Consider the following 14,776-nt stretch of genomic DNA (forward strand, 5'->3'; position numbering starts at 1 on the left):
CTTCGCTAGACGATATTGGGTTTACGAGTTGACAGAGGTGGGCGGTCGGTACTTTTTGTGTAAAAGATGCTGCTGCAAATGCAATGTTTGCCGCTATTATGCTTCCGGTAAAGGTTACTCCAGATTACAAAAAATGTGACGTTAATCGCTCGTAATTTTACTTGACATTTCTAAGTTAAAACAGATCAACAGATGTTACAATTGGTATTAAGGATAAATTAACATTTATTTTTGAACACATACTTGTTAAAATTTTGAAATTATCACGTGAAAAGTGCCGAGTACCGGGACCGACAGAAATTTCTTGGAAAAATTAATTCTGTACAGAGATTCGGTACCGGTCTCGGTACTGAAAAACTAAAGCGGGGCAGTAATTCGGTACTATTGTACCACGGTTACTGCCCACCTATGCGAGTTGATGGGCTTTAAACTTGGTTTAAATCTATGTTAACGCAAACAGCAAACGTTACAATCGACTATACTGCATATGTAACGGGACAAAGTTTCTCTGTAACTTAGCCAGGCTCTTTATGCCATAGCAACGGTGGGCTGCTAACACACCATCGAAACTTTCAGGCAAAATTCCTAGTGCATTCATACTTCCACTGGAGCACACGGGCACTAACTAACACTAACACAGAGCACTAACTAATTAAAACCGAATTTCCCGAACAAATGAAAAAACCTTTATGTAACGACGAAGTGGAAACCAGCTTATTAGATAAACGTTACAAGCAATGAAATTAAACGATAAAGCATAAAATGTGAAATGCATAAGACGGTGAATCAAAAATGATAAAAATGTTATCTGTCAAACATTATCAGTGTTGAACAAAACACATACTACCGTGCATTGCTAAATTTTGTCACATATACAGTACACAATGAAATTATACTGAATAGGCAGGGGTGGGTGATTTCCAGGTTTGCTGCATCCTATAAGAAGAACAAATCTTGGGGTCAAAATATTAGTTGAGATATAAATATATTTTTGTTTCAGTGTGTAGTAATCTTTTTTGTGATGTGTTTTTAATTTTAGTTAGATTTACAAGTAACCACGTAAAACTGCTTCGAACGTACGTTTTTTGGTAAAATATAGCGAATCAACCTATTTTGTTTGAAAACCTGTCTCAGGAGAAGAATGCTAACGTCAATGCCAGACACAACACATTTGTTTAAAAAGATCTTCAGTACTGCGATGAGATTATTTTACTTGTCTCTATTTCCCTCTTGTGATAGGATAGCAGACAAGTAAGCACCACATGGAGGCGATATACAATCTATTTTTGGGTGTTATGACTGCAATCGAAAGAAGGTATTCGAAATATTTCAAACTTCCACAAAAGCAAAGGCACATATGAAAAACGTCGCGTTGATTGACTCTAGCGTACATGTTTTGGCTTTGTTGTTTTCTTTCTTTCAAGTAAAGACTTAAAACCAATTTGCTTGCAGTTCGTTTACATGATCTTTAAAACAGAAATAAAGACAACTGCTGTGTCATTTTAGCATTTCTCATTTATTTTCTCAGACTTATCACATTCAACTGTGGACAAAGTTATACATTCTACTTCAAACATGCTACAACCTGACTCTGGCTTTACTATACTACTGTATATGTGTTACGTTAGTGAACGTTAGATGTGCGACGTCTATGAACGTTTCTCTTTTACCGGTCGCTCCGTGAAGCATAAGTTAGATTCACTGTTTTCAGTTTTTATTCATCTTTTTTCATTTAACTCTAATGCATGAAGCTATACTGCTAGTTTACCATTATTTAGTACCATTATTTTATTACCATTGTTTATAGTTTAAAATACTGTATATTACGGCTTCTTCTCGATGGGGCGTTCCAGTGCCAACTTTTCATCTTGAATTTTTTGTTGAGTTTTACTCACTATTACTTATAGTTTTTCCAGTCTTTATAGCTTGTGCAACAAAGCGCTTTATACAGCACTTAGATAAGTTAAAACAAACATTGAGAAGTAAACATATAATCAGTATTAAAATTTTTGTACCATGTTAATGTAAATGAGAAACGGCCAACGGCCGATGGGCAACGGACAACGTGATAAGAAAATACTGATCTTCGCATTAAGGATGATATAGTTGTCGAGCAAGTTTTAATCTTTTAGTAGCTTTTTACGCAATTCACCCTAAACCTCCTTACCCCTTGGCAATTTACGTTATTCATCAGTTATAACGTACGACATGTGACCGTAAGATTAGGTAGGCTATGATCATTAGTCAATTGACAGGTATAGAATTCCCTTATCATGTGAAAATCTTTGAAGAAAGTTTAAAAGTATAGATGACGAGCATTAGATCATGAATGAAGTAGGCTGAAATAAGACTAATTTAGTTAAACTGATTTCAAAATGTAAGGCCAAGGATAATATTATACAGTATAGAGTGAAATTGGTTTTCTGTAAAAGTTTAATAAACAGCAAAGAATGTTTATAAACGTAAAAAGCTTGCCTTTTGCTTCAATACAACATAAACATAACGCCTCTTCCACAAAAAATTTTAATTGGAAAAATTGAAAATAATGTAGAGTCCAGCATAAACCGTCGCGCATCGCAAATCTAACCGACGGGTACAACCTAATTTAACACTATAACCGTAAACAGACGAAAATTATGGATCAAGTATACCTTATTATATCTGAATTTCAAAAGAATACAGCGCAATTTTTACTTACCGCACTTTGAAAAACAAAGAAATAATAAAGACGTTTATAAAAACGCGTATCAAAGCGAGCCCCACGCAACCGTAAGCTTTTACAAACAGAATCTTGTGCATTTAAATGTAACCTTAAATCATTGCGACAGCTTATACCTTGAATGTGTGTTGTCCAAACACTGTTTGTAAGTCTACTTTCGACCAGAATTGCGGTTTTAGAAGTCCTGTATGTATAAATGTCTGTTTTTGCAACAAGCCCAAAATAGGCAAAATTTTGATGTGGTCAATTTTGATTTCAGTTTGTGTAATACGACGTATTTAATGAAACAGTTACTTCAGAGTGACGCACACCTGCAAAAAAGGTCCCTTTAGCTGAACTTCCACCGATAGAGTAACTGAAAAAGCCCGATTGAGAACCTTAACTATTTATGGCAATTTTCGTAAACTTTTTATTTTATACGAATCTTCAAACTAATTAAGCACTAAAAATTATCCACAATTAGTTTTCGATTTTTAGCTTTCTGCATATCATATATGTGATGATATTACTTCTATGTAGCTTATATTTATATATAGCTGGGGTGCCCCTTACACTAAATTGGAATATATTCTCAATATCGGCATCACATGAGTGAAGCCAGCGTGTAACTAAACTTTTAAATCAATAGCTTGAGGCCAAGTAATAATGTTTATGTGTGTATATATGGTCTAATCAACGGTATCTGCTTTTTTTGTAAAGTATAATCTCACGCGTGAATTGGAAATAACTACAGTTGTAATCGCTTTCAGAAATACTTCAAACAATTACCAGTTAAAACGATAACCTTGGCCAAGTCATGTATATAGTAATAACGGCGTGATCATGGTAAGACTGTCTTTGGAGCTTAAACTTAACAAACCAGTTTTCTACGTTTACTCTTAAGCGGATGCGTATTTTGAAAAGATGCCCGGAAAATTTCTGGCACATAAAACAAGCGACAAAATGCGTCGGTTAGAAGTTTTTGCGCTTATTTTGATCACTTTTAGTGTAAATTAGGCCAAAAGACTACAAAGATGTTTCGTGTATCACAGTGACCAGCTGACATATGTGGCCGGTAGCTAAGGCTAGGACAGGAATTAGGCTACACGGGTTACATCTGCTATACAGAGCATATATAACTCGATATCGGAGAGCTTAACTACAGGTTACATTTTACTGAATTTTTGTGTTTCAAAATCTTTCAAGTGATGCCAGTTCACGGTATAGAGCAATTGATAGAACACTGAGATAAATCGTTGATTGTACAGAAAAGAGCCTGCAAAGAACAACATTTTGCTCAATTCAACTGACGTGGATCAAAAGGGAACTGCTACTTCTGTTGCACCAATTTCACTGATCTCACCGACTGGATTACACTCTGTAACCATTGAATACAATAAATATCAATTATCCCTGCTTAAGGCGAATGTGGCAAAATCATGCTTAAGATAGAATTTCAAGTAACATAACAGGATGAAAGTGAGGTTTAAAAAAACATTGAAGTGGTTAAAATACCAGATTATTGCTTTATCGCTATTCTCGGCTTTTATGATATTTATTTATAAGCGCATGCTGAATGGCAACGTCGGAGGAGTGGTGTTACACGTCAACGCTGAAAAGTTCTTTGATAATCCGCTCCTTTTGTCTGAGATTGTTGGAAAGGACAATTTGGACAACAAACGTCTTAATTTAAAATCTTCTTTAATTGAAACATACCAAGCGAACCAGAATCATGTGTATGACAATGACGCTTTAAATTCAACTAAAGTTCGTCAAAGAAGATCGACGAATTGCTCTCTTTGGGGAGCATACCCCAATCAACTAATTACCTCATTAGCTTCTCAGATAAAACTCAATCCGAAAAACTTTTTATACCCCGGTCTATTCGGTGGCCCGAACAACCAACTGATGGGCTTGCTGCAATCTATTTTCGTCGCAATTCGTCTCAACAGGTCAGCTTTTACTTTAATCGTGGACTTAACTGGTTGGCTTAGAACATGCTTTGCTTGTGAATGTCGGTATATCACCATTAAATTATCTTAAAAATATTAAAGGCATCCTCGTATATCGCAGCTTTAGGTATAGTCAGAACATCATATATAGACAGTACAGTGCAAAAAACGCGTTAAAATTTCACTTCAGGACCTTAGTGGTGCCAAAGTTCAGCACTCATCACTATACTTTCGGAAGTGTTCAAATCGTTCCGGCTTTCCAACGAATAAACATTCAACGCTTGTGTTCGTTTGTGAGTTGCATTTCCATTGATGATTTCCGTAAAACTTGCAGTGGATTTATAGATGTCGTGTTTCAAGTACGTATAATCGTATGTAGGCTATGTAACTTATATTATTATACTGAAATATTGATAAAATCTGTATCAAAATATCTCCTATACCAAGTAGCTTACATGTTATAGCAACGACTGCCTAGAAAGAAGTGAAACACACACGGGAGTAACTTCCGTAGGTTTTCACAAACAATCCAGGACTTAATTACATTTGCTTCAACCTGTTTCTACATCTTTTTCCTCCAAATGAAAAAGCATGATGGACAAAGGTCCTAAAAGTGCTTTAAAGTGAGGAGCAACTCCACAGTCCGGTACCGGTTCCGTTGTCTGGTACCGGTAGATCTAAATGCCGCAAAGACAAGAATGCTTGACCAGCAGTAGGCTTCACATACTGTCATCTAGGACAGTGGTGTCCAAACTACGGTCAGGCGCCTGTTTTTTTGTTTTCCCGCCGCTATCATCTAGCTCAGGGCTTCTCAAACTTTTTGGGTCTGCGACCCCATTTTGGAAAAGAAATTTCTATGCGACCCCTTGAGAGGTAGCCTACACATTAATGATGTTAAAACAATAAACGTCCAATTACAAATCTCAAGTGGTATTTTTGTCTCTGGAAAAATCATGCAAGTGCACACAATCCACTGAAGTACAGTAACCAGCAGTAATAAAAAAATCTCGTAATGGAAACAGTAAAGCGAATAAAAAATAATCAAAAAACAATTCAATTTATAAAAATTAAATTGGTATCGCGACCCCAAAATTACATTTTGCGACCCCAAGCGGGGTCGCGACCCACAGTTTGAGAAGCCCTGATCTAGCTCACACGTCACTTCGTACCAAAGATAAAGAAATACGAAACAAACATTGGAAGTTTAAGTGTAACAAAATTTACTTTAATACGGTTTACATAAAACTGTTCAACTTTAGACTATTCAGTAGCAAATTATATTTCGAAGCATTTAGCGATAATTATTAACTTGCATTTGTTAATTGTAAGATGACCTAAGTTACGGTACGTTATTGAGCAGATATTGCATAGAAATTTAAAAAGATGTATCACAAGAACTTTACAATTTTGTAATTTCTTATGGTCCCATTTGTAACAAGAATCATAGCGCCTGTACAATGCAGTTAACTGTTAACTGCTGTTATGTGTTACAGCAAATATGACAAAACCAAAAGAACTTTTAGAATGCACGTACATAAAGCAAAAATCTTCACAGTTATATAATTCTTAATCAAAATATACTGAGAACCAGAATGACTGACAAGCATTTATGTGACGTCTTTCGCATCACTGCTCTTACGAAGAACGTTCAAATATTGCCATCCTTCATCCTTTATATGAAATCATTAGATTAATTCTTTTATGGTTTTATGGCGCTGCGCGGCGTAAACTTTGCGTTTGTGGTACTTGTTAGAGTCGCAGAGGCAAGCGAGTCGCTACAGTTGTGTGACTTTTTACTGCGTTTTCGAGAATATTTCTCGGGCTATTATTTAACATTTTCAATTAGAAAATGAATTTTGCCGCCAATGCCTATGTTCATGATCTTTACGACATTTATTGTGCTGTAGGCAAAGTAACGATCTTCACACATAGTTTGCGATAAATTTTTGGCAATAACTGTCCAACCACAGCACATCATTAAAAATGCTTTCTCCAGCGTACTTACTAGCAGCTATTCTCTGATTTAAGGCCAGTTTTTTGGACTTGCGCCTCACTTTAACTGAGATTAACCATAATTTCGTTCCTCGTGCTTTGTCCCGTTCATTACGTGATTATAATGTTTTAACCAACGCTTATTTATGACATTGCAAAACCATCGTGCTGCATGAAAAGATACCTTGATAAAAGATCCACCTTGATAACAATTCGCCTAAGAGTCTCAACATATCTTTAACTTGCACATACTACAGAGGTGCAAGTCGCACCGGGCTTTTCGGGTCGAATTCGGCCATAAGTTTGAAACAAATTCGGGCCCATTCTGTACTCACGCTCGGCCACATTGCGTAGTAACTTTATTTTCTTTACAGGAATATGTGTGATCGCAGAATACTAAAAATCTTCCTCGCATTTAAAAAAAGATTACAATCAAAGAATGTCGACAAAGGATGATTTTGATTCATTTAGTAAATCTGACTTTTGGGCTTAATTTTGGGTTCAAATAAATTTTCGGTTTTAATTTAATTCAATTAAATGTAACTATAAGCCTATAAAGTCTGTTTACAACTCTGACACGCGTATTTTACTTTTCATATTTAGGCAAGGGAAGTCACCGCCGAACACATCAGAAGGTTCGAAAGAGAAACAGAGATGAGCATATTGCGTGGAAAATCGACAAAACTTTCTTCAAATACCAACGGTGCAGTCAACTTGAATCTTTCTGCAGGCAACATTCTGGTATATCCAAACTCCAGTTTATACTCCATTACACGCGACCATTGGTTATCCACAAAGGATGGCGGTGTTCAAAGAGTGTACAACTCCAAAGCCTCTTGCACCTTACATGCACTTTCGTATCGTTCAGTCGAGGTGTTGCCAAAAGGGGCGATTTCTTTTCCTTTGTTCCCAAACGCAGGGAATGTTAAAGAGATTCCGGACGATCTGCTATATTCAGCCGTTATTGACTCTGTCCGTCTTCCGCGATGCATCACCGCGGCGGCTGAAGACTATATTAGATCAGTCATCAGTGACAGAGATTACGTTGCCCTTCACTGGAGGTATAATAAAGAAGACTGGTTCAAGTCATGTCAGCGTCCAGAAAAACAGACTATGTGTGAAGCATTGAAAAAAGTTACAGCGGAAGACGTGGCCAAAGCCATCGTTGATAACTTGCCGCCTTTGCAAATTGAAAACGTTGGCGTTGGGCTGAGAACGCGTTTTCCGGTTTATATCGCAACTCCTCCCGGTTTGATAAAGTTTAAACGTGAAGTTTTGGAACACATGAAGCGATTGAATCCGTTCCTTCAGGGAATTTCAAAGGAATTGGACGATTATCTAAACGAGGCTGGTTTCGCACAGTGCTGGCAAAAAGCTGGTTGGGTCAGTCACGATGACATTGTATCGTTAATTGAGATGGAGATTGCGAGAAAAAGCAAATACTTCTTCTACTCAGTGATATCAAGCTGGTCAAAAAATATTCGTCCGCTGAGATGGGAATGGAATGATGGTAAGATAAACAAACTGTACGAAGCTTCCATTGTTGAATTAATTACAAATATAAAAATTGATCCTAACAGTAAAACGGAAAATTCTCCGCCACTGCGAGTATAAAATCTGTTGCTTGAATCCGTAAAATCCTACTTTCAAGAGCAGGTGTTTGAGATTGAGCGTGTTGCAGTAAATCTATGCTACTTGCAAACTTAGTCTAATTTTACATAAATGAATGAAATGAAACTGCTTCTTTATTAATAATAATGGTGGTTTAAAACTGTTAACTTACTGTGAATAAATACGTTCAAATAGTAACCTAATTCAACCTATCCAAGGCCGCCGTACAACGTTGATTTTTTCTTTTTAGGTCATAATTCAAATTTTTTAAATTACTTTTTGATGAACAACATATGTTTACCGACGGTAAATAAAAACGTACAAACGCTAATCAAACTATTTATCTCCTACATTGCAGTATCTTGTAAATGTGTTATAAACAAAGGTATAAATATGTTTTTTCTGTGTTGTTCCTGATGTCACTGTCTTACCATTCAATACCAATCGTAGCTCTGCCTGCTTTTTATGCAATTTTGTTTCTAACTGAACCACCTTTTAATTACTAATAATCTTTTATCCCTTGCTCCTTCATCTAAGTTATTATTTTTACCAGATGTAATAGCATTATCTAGACTAACCTTTATCAAGCTTTAACCGCTGCAATTAAGTGTGGTGTATGTTTACGCACTTCGTCACGCTGACCATTTACAAACCCGTTCGTTGTGACATGATAATCAACTAAATTTATGTTTAGCAGTTTTCAAACCCGGACTTTGTTTGGAGAAAGTTCACGGTAATTGATAACCTCAGTCCCTACGTTTCTACTTAAAGAATAGTCCGATACACGACTTGAAGACAAGTGGCTCAGAAACGTTACGTATTCATTCAACATCGCGTCCCTAAATGTCGCCTGCATTTTTTGATATTGTCATTGCCCAAATAAGTTCCCATAAAAGTTCTCTTTTCTTGTGTCGCTTCTGTATGTCATTTACTGCATTGCTTTCAATTTTTAAAGATAAGTTATTTCAATGCAAAAGTCTTTTGAGAGTTGCAGTTTTACCGAATAAAGCGCAGTACAAAACTGATTCACATGGAATCGATGCGGTACAAAAAGATTGTTAGATCAGTTCACTATGAAAGACCTGCAGAAATAACCTGCATTTACAAAGTCAAAGCTAGATATGTTTTATATTGGCAGAATTTGATCACGCATTTCACGATTGTTTCGCCTTTTAAGATTTTCAATAGGACCATTATAAGGCTAAAGTGTGAATGGTATTGTTGCATCCATAAAAGAGTACAATATACGTTCTACAATTAACGTCATGCACATGCAGAAATGCCAATGGCCAATGCCATGTGAAACCTTTCAAATAAAGATGCTCAAACGTTCAGCAAAGATAATAACGATCTTCAAAACGAGATTTATTTTGGATTCTGAAGACAATATCAATTATGTGAAAAGTTCTTTTATTTTTGGTTGCTTTAAGAAAGTGATAAAAAGTGACACACATTAACCGGTATAAGTGTTTAGTCTGCCGTAGGCCTACGTGAAAAACTTAGTCGAATTTCACTAAACCGCTTTCTAACTGAACTAGCATGGTGGTCTGGTCAAAAATACGTTTCGCTCATAAATTTTGGCCGATTTGGTTTACATATACAGTAGCTTTCGTCCAAGTGTCAACTTCTTTCTTTAACGAGGTGCACGTTACCGTTTTAAAGAGTTCTGTCACGGCCGAATATCAATAGACTACATTTCGGTAAACTTTTCCGGGAAATTATACTGCGTCATAAAATATTGTCAGTGTCATAAGACTCATAACAACAACATGTGACTGACATTTTTCCAGTCAAAAGGTAGAAGCACTGACGTCATATTATATGAATGGGAAGACTTGATCAATAAACATAACGTTATCGCGCTAGAACTAGAAACTGAACTAGAATTAATTTTATAATTAGTTGGTTTCAAAAGGAAATTTGTTTGAAAAATTTTTCCGTTTTTTGATCAATTTTTGTTTGCTTACTTTTTTTACAAATATTTTATTATTCTTATTACTTTCCTCGAAAAAGACATTCTCTAAATGTCCAAGTCTGGGTTAATGTGACAATTTCATTGTAATAACGTTCGCTGTATAAGACATAGTTAAAATTCTAATGTAACCACAATAAATTTGCAAACATTTGCACGAAGCACAGACGCTACTAGGAAAACTTGTTACCACTAACCTATGCGTTTTTTAGCACTATATGCTATGTTTAGTTTTGCGTTCGTTTCTTATGGTAATCGACATTAGGATAAACTTGCAGCTGTTTACTATTCAATGTGAAAAACTTCTGTTATGATAAAATAGCTATTGTCCGTCTTTCCCTCGGGCGTAGTCAGCAATGTCATTTTAATTCTTTATAAATGTATGAGGACTGCTCACTCAGTATTGGTCGTACAGTATAAGGCAAAAGCGTGCCTCTTGATATTTCCCAATGATTCCAAGCAGTACAAATGAGGTTAAAGGGCGTTGTATATTGCAAGGACGTGTTTAGTTAGTACAGGATCTCTTGAGAGTAATTGATTTGATGTTAGTCGTTTGTTAGCTGTGTTATGGCTCACCTATTGTAAGGTCGACAGTGAAATCATAGGATTGCAAAATTTGAATATTTGCAAAATGCTTCGCAAACTAATGCGACACCTTCAGACAATCTTTACATTTAAAACAACAGCTTTCTCTGCATATTTCTGCATATTCTCGACATATTTTTGTTAATACTATATTTGTTATAAAGTTACAAAATTCATCACAATTAAACTGGAAAAATTTACAATTACAATATAGACAAAATTTAAAAGTTAAATCTTCACAGAAACCTTAAAAAAATTTCCCAGTGGTTAATTAAGACTGCGAAGATACGTTTTACGATAATAAACAGCAAACGTTTACGCAGGCAATAATAGCAGGTCACTGGTGATAATCAGGTGTCTGGACAACCGCGCCGTTAAATAGAAAAGATCGAGTGTAATTGCTAGTTGGTAAATAATTTCTGCCACTTTGCAAGCGGAAGCGGTGAATATCTTACAGGATTGTCTTTAGAAAAAGTCCAAAAGCTCCACGATGGAATATTACTGTTGCAGACCAGGAATGTGAAAGAAGGAACAATTAACGGTGTAATTGCTTTACATCACTCAATCCTTTATTTAGTCAAATTGTTATTTAATTATCCGTAAGCGGCATTTTATTTTTGTTTAATTTCTTTGAATTTCATTTTATTTTAAAACCTTTGCATTTTGATGACGTGTCTTTTTGGACTTCAGAAGCAAGTTTAGCTGAAGCCAAATTAAGTTTAAATGGGCGATTTCTTCTTTCATGGTTTATTTTATAACTTAACTAAGTTAGACAAATGCCAGCATTGCTCAAACGCGGTACTTTTACCTTAGTCTTACTAGCCGCTACTTCTATTTTTATTTATCACCGTATTTTGAAAGATGACGCCAAAAAGTTTGTACTTCGTGTATCGTCAACAAATTTCATTTTGGTGGACAATGCGAACGCCAATTATTTACCAGAGGTTCCCCAAAGTTGGTCAGAAAATGAGCAAAATGAGAATTATTTTCAAAACCGTTTTATGAAGATGCAAAAGAATGTTGCAAACTGCAGTCTTTGGACAGAAGATGAGGAAAATTCAATCTTTACCTTTATTCCTCAAATACGTTTGCATCCCGGACGATTCTTATATCCCGGTTCCTATGGCGGACCGAATAATCAGATTATCGGTTTGTTGCAGTCAGTTTTCCTCGCCATCCGATTGAACAGGTAAGATAGCCAAATACCGCGGGAATTACACGAAACATAACCTATACTGGCTTTATTGTTAGCTTTATTAGACGTTTAAAAACTTTCGTTTTTTTAAAATTTCACTATATTTGATGTTTAGGACTTTAGTGGTACCAAGATTCTCAACGCATTTTACTCACGGGAAAGTTCAAATCGTTCCCGCTTTTCAACGAATTAACATCAGACGCCTGTGTTCGTTAGTGAGTTGTATTTCTATCGCAAAGTTCCACAACGCTTGTAAAGGAGCAATGGATCTGGTGTTTCAAGTACGTGTAAGCTGATGTTGACAGCTTAACATAAGATGATTAAGAGTAACCTACTGCGTGAGCATAACGTTGACCATCACTTAAAGCTAAATTAAATTCAAAATGCTGAGAGGATAATGCGTTTAGGCCAGGACGCCTGAATTAGAACACATGAGAAGATTTGAAAGAGAAACAAACATGACTATTTTACGCGAAAAAGCAAAACTTCCAAAATGCAATGGAGCTGTTGAGTTGAAGCTGTCCAAAGATACCCAATCAAGCATATTGGCGTACCCGAACTCGACTTATAACATCACCAACGACCATTGGTTAAGCGGAAACGAACGAGCAATTCGTGCTGTTTACAATACAACAACGCCTTGTGCGTTGCACGCATTATCATACCGGTCAATCAATTTGGTGGCAAAAGGTCAAATCGCCTTTCCTTTAAGGAGAGAAGCGTACAAGAACGTTCGACTGATTCCGGATGATGTTCTTTATTCGGCCATAATCGACTCAGTCCATCCACCACAGTGCATCACTGTAGCAGCCGAGGATTACATTGCGTCGGTTATAGAAAGACTGGATTACGTGGCGGTACACTGGAGGTACAATGAAGAAGACTGGCTCAAATTGTGCGGGCAGCGATCTGAGAGGAAGATGATGTGTGACGCATTGAGAAAAATTACGGCAGAAGATGTTGCCGAAGCTGTTGTCAATAACCTGCCACCTTTACAGCAAAAGAATGCAAATAGCTTTGAAGACAAATCTGGTGCTACCTTACCCGTTTATATTGCGACCCCGCCCAGTTTAAAACACTTTAAGTCAAAAATCCTTTCGCATTTAAAACACCTTAGCTCTCAACTTAAAATAGATTTGATGGATTTAGAAGTATTTCTTGTACAAGCTGGTCTTGCCCAGTGCTGGAAAAACGTTAACTGGGTCAGTCGCAACGAAATCATATCGTTAACTGAAATGGAGATTGTTAGAAAGAGCAAGTACTTCTTTTACTCAATCATATCGACCTGGTCAAGCAACATCAGGCCACTGCGGTCAGAATGGGCGAAGGAAGGGATTCGTAAAAAGTTTGAAGCTTCCGTCTTTCAACTCGCCGTTGACGTCATGACCAAGAGAAGTCAGAAGAAATGAAAAGTTGTGCTAAGCCAAACTTCAGAAGAGCTGAAAGAAATCTAACAATTATAATTAAAATTATCAAAAAAGTTTCGTGTTATATGAATGTTAAAATTGAGGTATCGATTGTTATGCGAAAATATGTCTAAGACGTTTTTACCTAAGGCGAAAATCCAGCTATGCGTGTAATGCCATTGTGTTAAGAGGATTTACTGTGTAGAGTCGACCCAAAACTATTCTTTGGCCCTACTTTGTGTTATAATGTTATCCTACATGATTTACAGTCTGTCGCGTTTTTTCGCGAGAATCGCATAATCTTCATGCAGTTTATATTGCTATTCTATAATTTCATCGTTTTATCAACAACCTCAAAGCTCAAGAGCTGTTAATGCTGTCGTGTTTCGTATTTACGTGGTGTTTATTTGGTATATTGTTTTACACCAAAGGCCATGTTCTATCTTCAGGTGTTAAAACATAATTATATTCCTTGACACTGGTGAAGTTGTTTCATGATCGCAACTGTAGTACTTCCAATTAAATGTGTTTTATAAAGTTGTCAAGTTTTTTTTTTTAAAAAGGAAATGGAATGATGACAAATAAATAATTCACTGTTCAAAAAAGTTATAGCCTTCAGGCTACTGTTTTATACAATGAAAAATGGAGTATTACTAAGTAAGGTAAGGTAAGAGTAAGTATTAGTGGGTGTGGAAGTATAGTCACCGTTGACTCAATCAGTCCAGCTGTCATCGGTACATTTACGATGATTCAACTTGGTACGTCTTTAAGATTCTCAGTTTTCCAGCCCATTACGTCAATTACAAATAAGAAATAATATTTTCTGCTTCTAAACATTTCGATGTTACGCCCGTGATGACGATAATGTGAGGCATCCACAGGGTTTGAATGGTAACATACGGAATTTTTGTTAGCCTATTTCGAGCACATTGACCAACACAAGTGAAACTGTTGTGTCTGATATTAACTCTAACGTCTACGTGCGGTACAAACTGAAAACCAACACAGCGCTTGCAACACTAAAGAGTCTTTCATACAAAGATAAAAGTAATAAAAAAGCTACTGTAGTTAATAAGCAAAATTAGCTGTTGCCGCGCTGTTGTGTTGCGTGTAGATTAGTGAATGTATATGAAATATACACAAGTACTTTAAGTTCCTGTTTTATTAAATGCCAATCGTGTAATTACATCAGACTACTATTAACTTGCTTTTGATTGTACACGTGAAAAATATCTGAAAAAAGAACGACAAACAAGATTTCTAGGAAATCAACTCAATCTCCGATGAAGAAAGCAGAAAATATAACGAAAAACGAGACCTCGATAACATTAACCGTCGCATCAATTCAAAATAGATACGAAGAAA

At 36.3% G+C, this 14,776-nt stretch overlaps 2 protein-coding genes across 2 annotated transcripts; both read left to right on the top strand.

The window, feature by feature from the left end:
• Positions 1–3,449: 3,449 nt before the first annotated feature.
• Positions 3,450–8,844, top strand: LOC143470435 (uncharacterized). The gene is made up of 3 exons (XM_076968570.1): positions 3,450–4,650; positions 4,841–5,009; positions 7,246–8,844. The coding sequence occupies exons 1-3, from the start codon at positions 4,172–4,174 to the stop codon at positions 8,254–8,256; spliced, it is 1,659 nt and encodes a 552-aa protein (XP_076824685.1). The 5' UTR covers positions 3,450–4,171; the 3' UTR covers positions 8,257–8,844.
• Positions 8,845–10,618: 1,774 nt separating this feature from the next.
• Positions 10,619–13,951, top strand: LOC143470436 (uncharacterized). The gene is made up of 3 exons (XM_076968571.1): positions 10,619–11,999; positions 12,121–12,286; positions 12,413–13,951. Exons 1-3 carry the CDS (start codon positions 11,587–11,589, stop codon positions 13,412–13,414), a joined length of 1,581 nt encoding a protein of 526 aa, XP_076824686.1. The 5' UTR covers positions 10,619–11,586; the 3' UTR covers positions 13,415–13,951.
• Positions 13,952–14,776: the final 825 nt, after the last annotated feature.

This window comes from Clavelina lepadiformis, chromosome 9 (genome assembly GCF_947623445.1).
Source record: "Clavelina lepadiformis chromosome 9, kaClaLepa1.1, whole genome shotgun sequence".
Classification (NCBI taxonomy): domain Eukaryota; kingdom Metazoa; phylum Chordata; class Ascidiacea; order Aplousobranchia; family Clavelinidae; genus Clavelina; species Clavelina lepadiformis.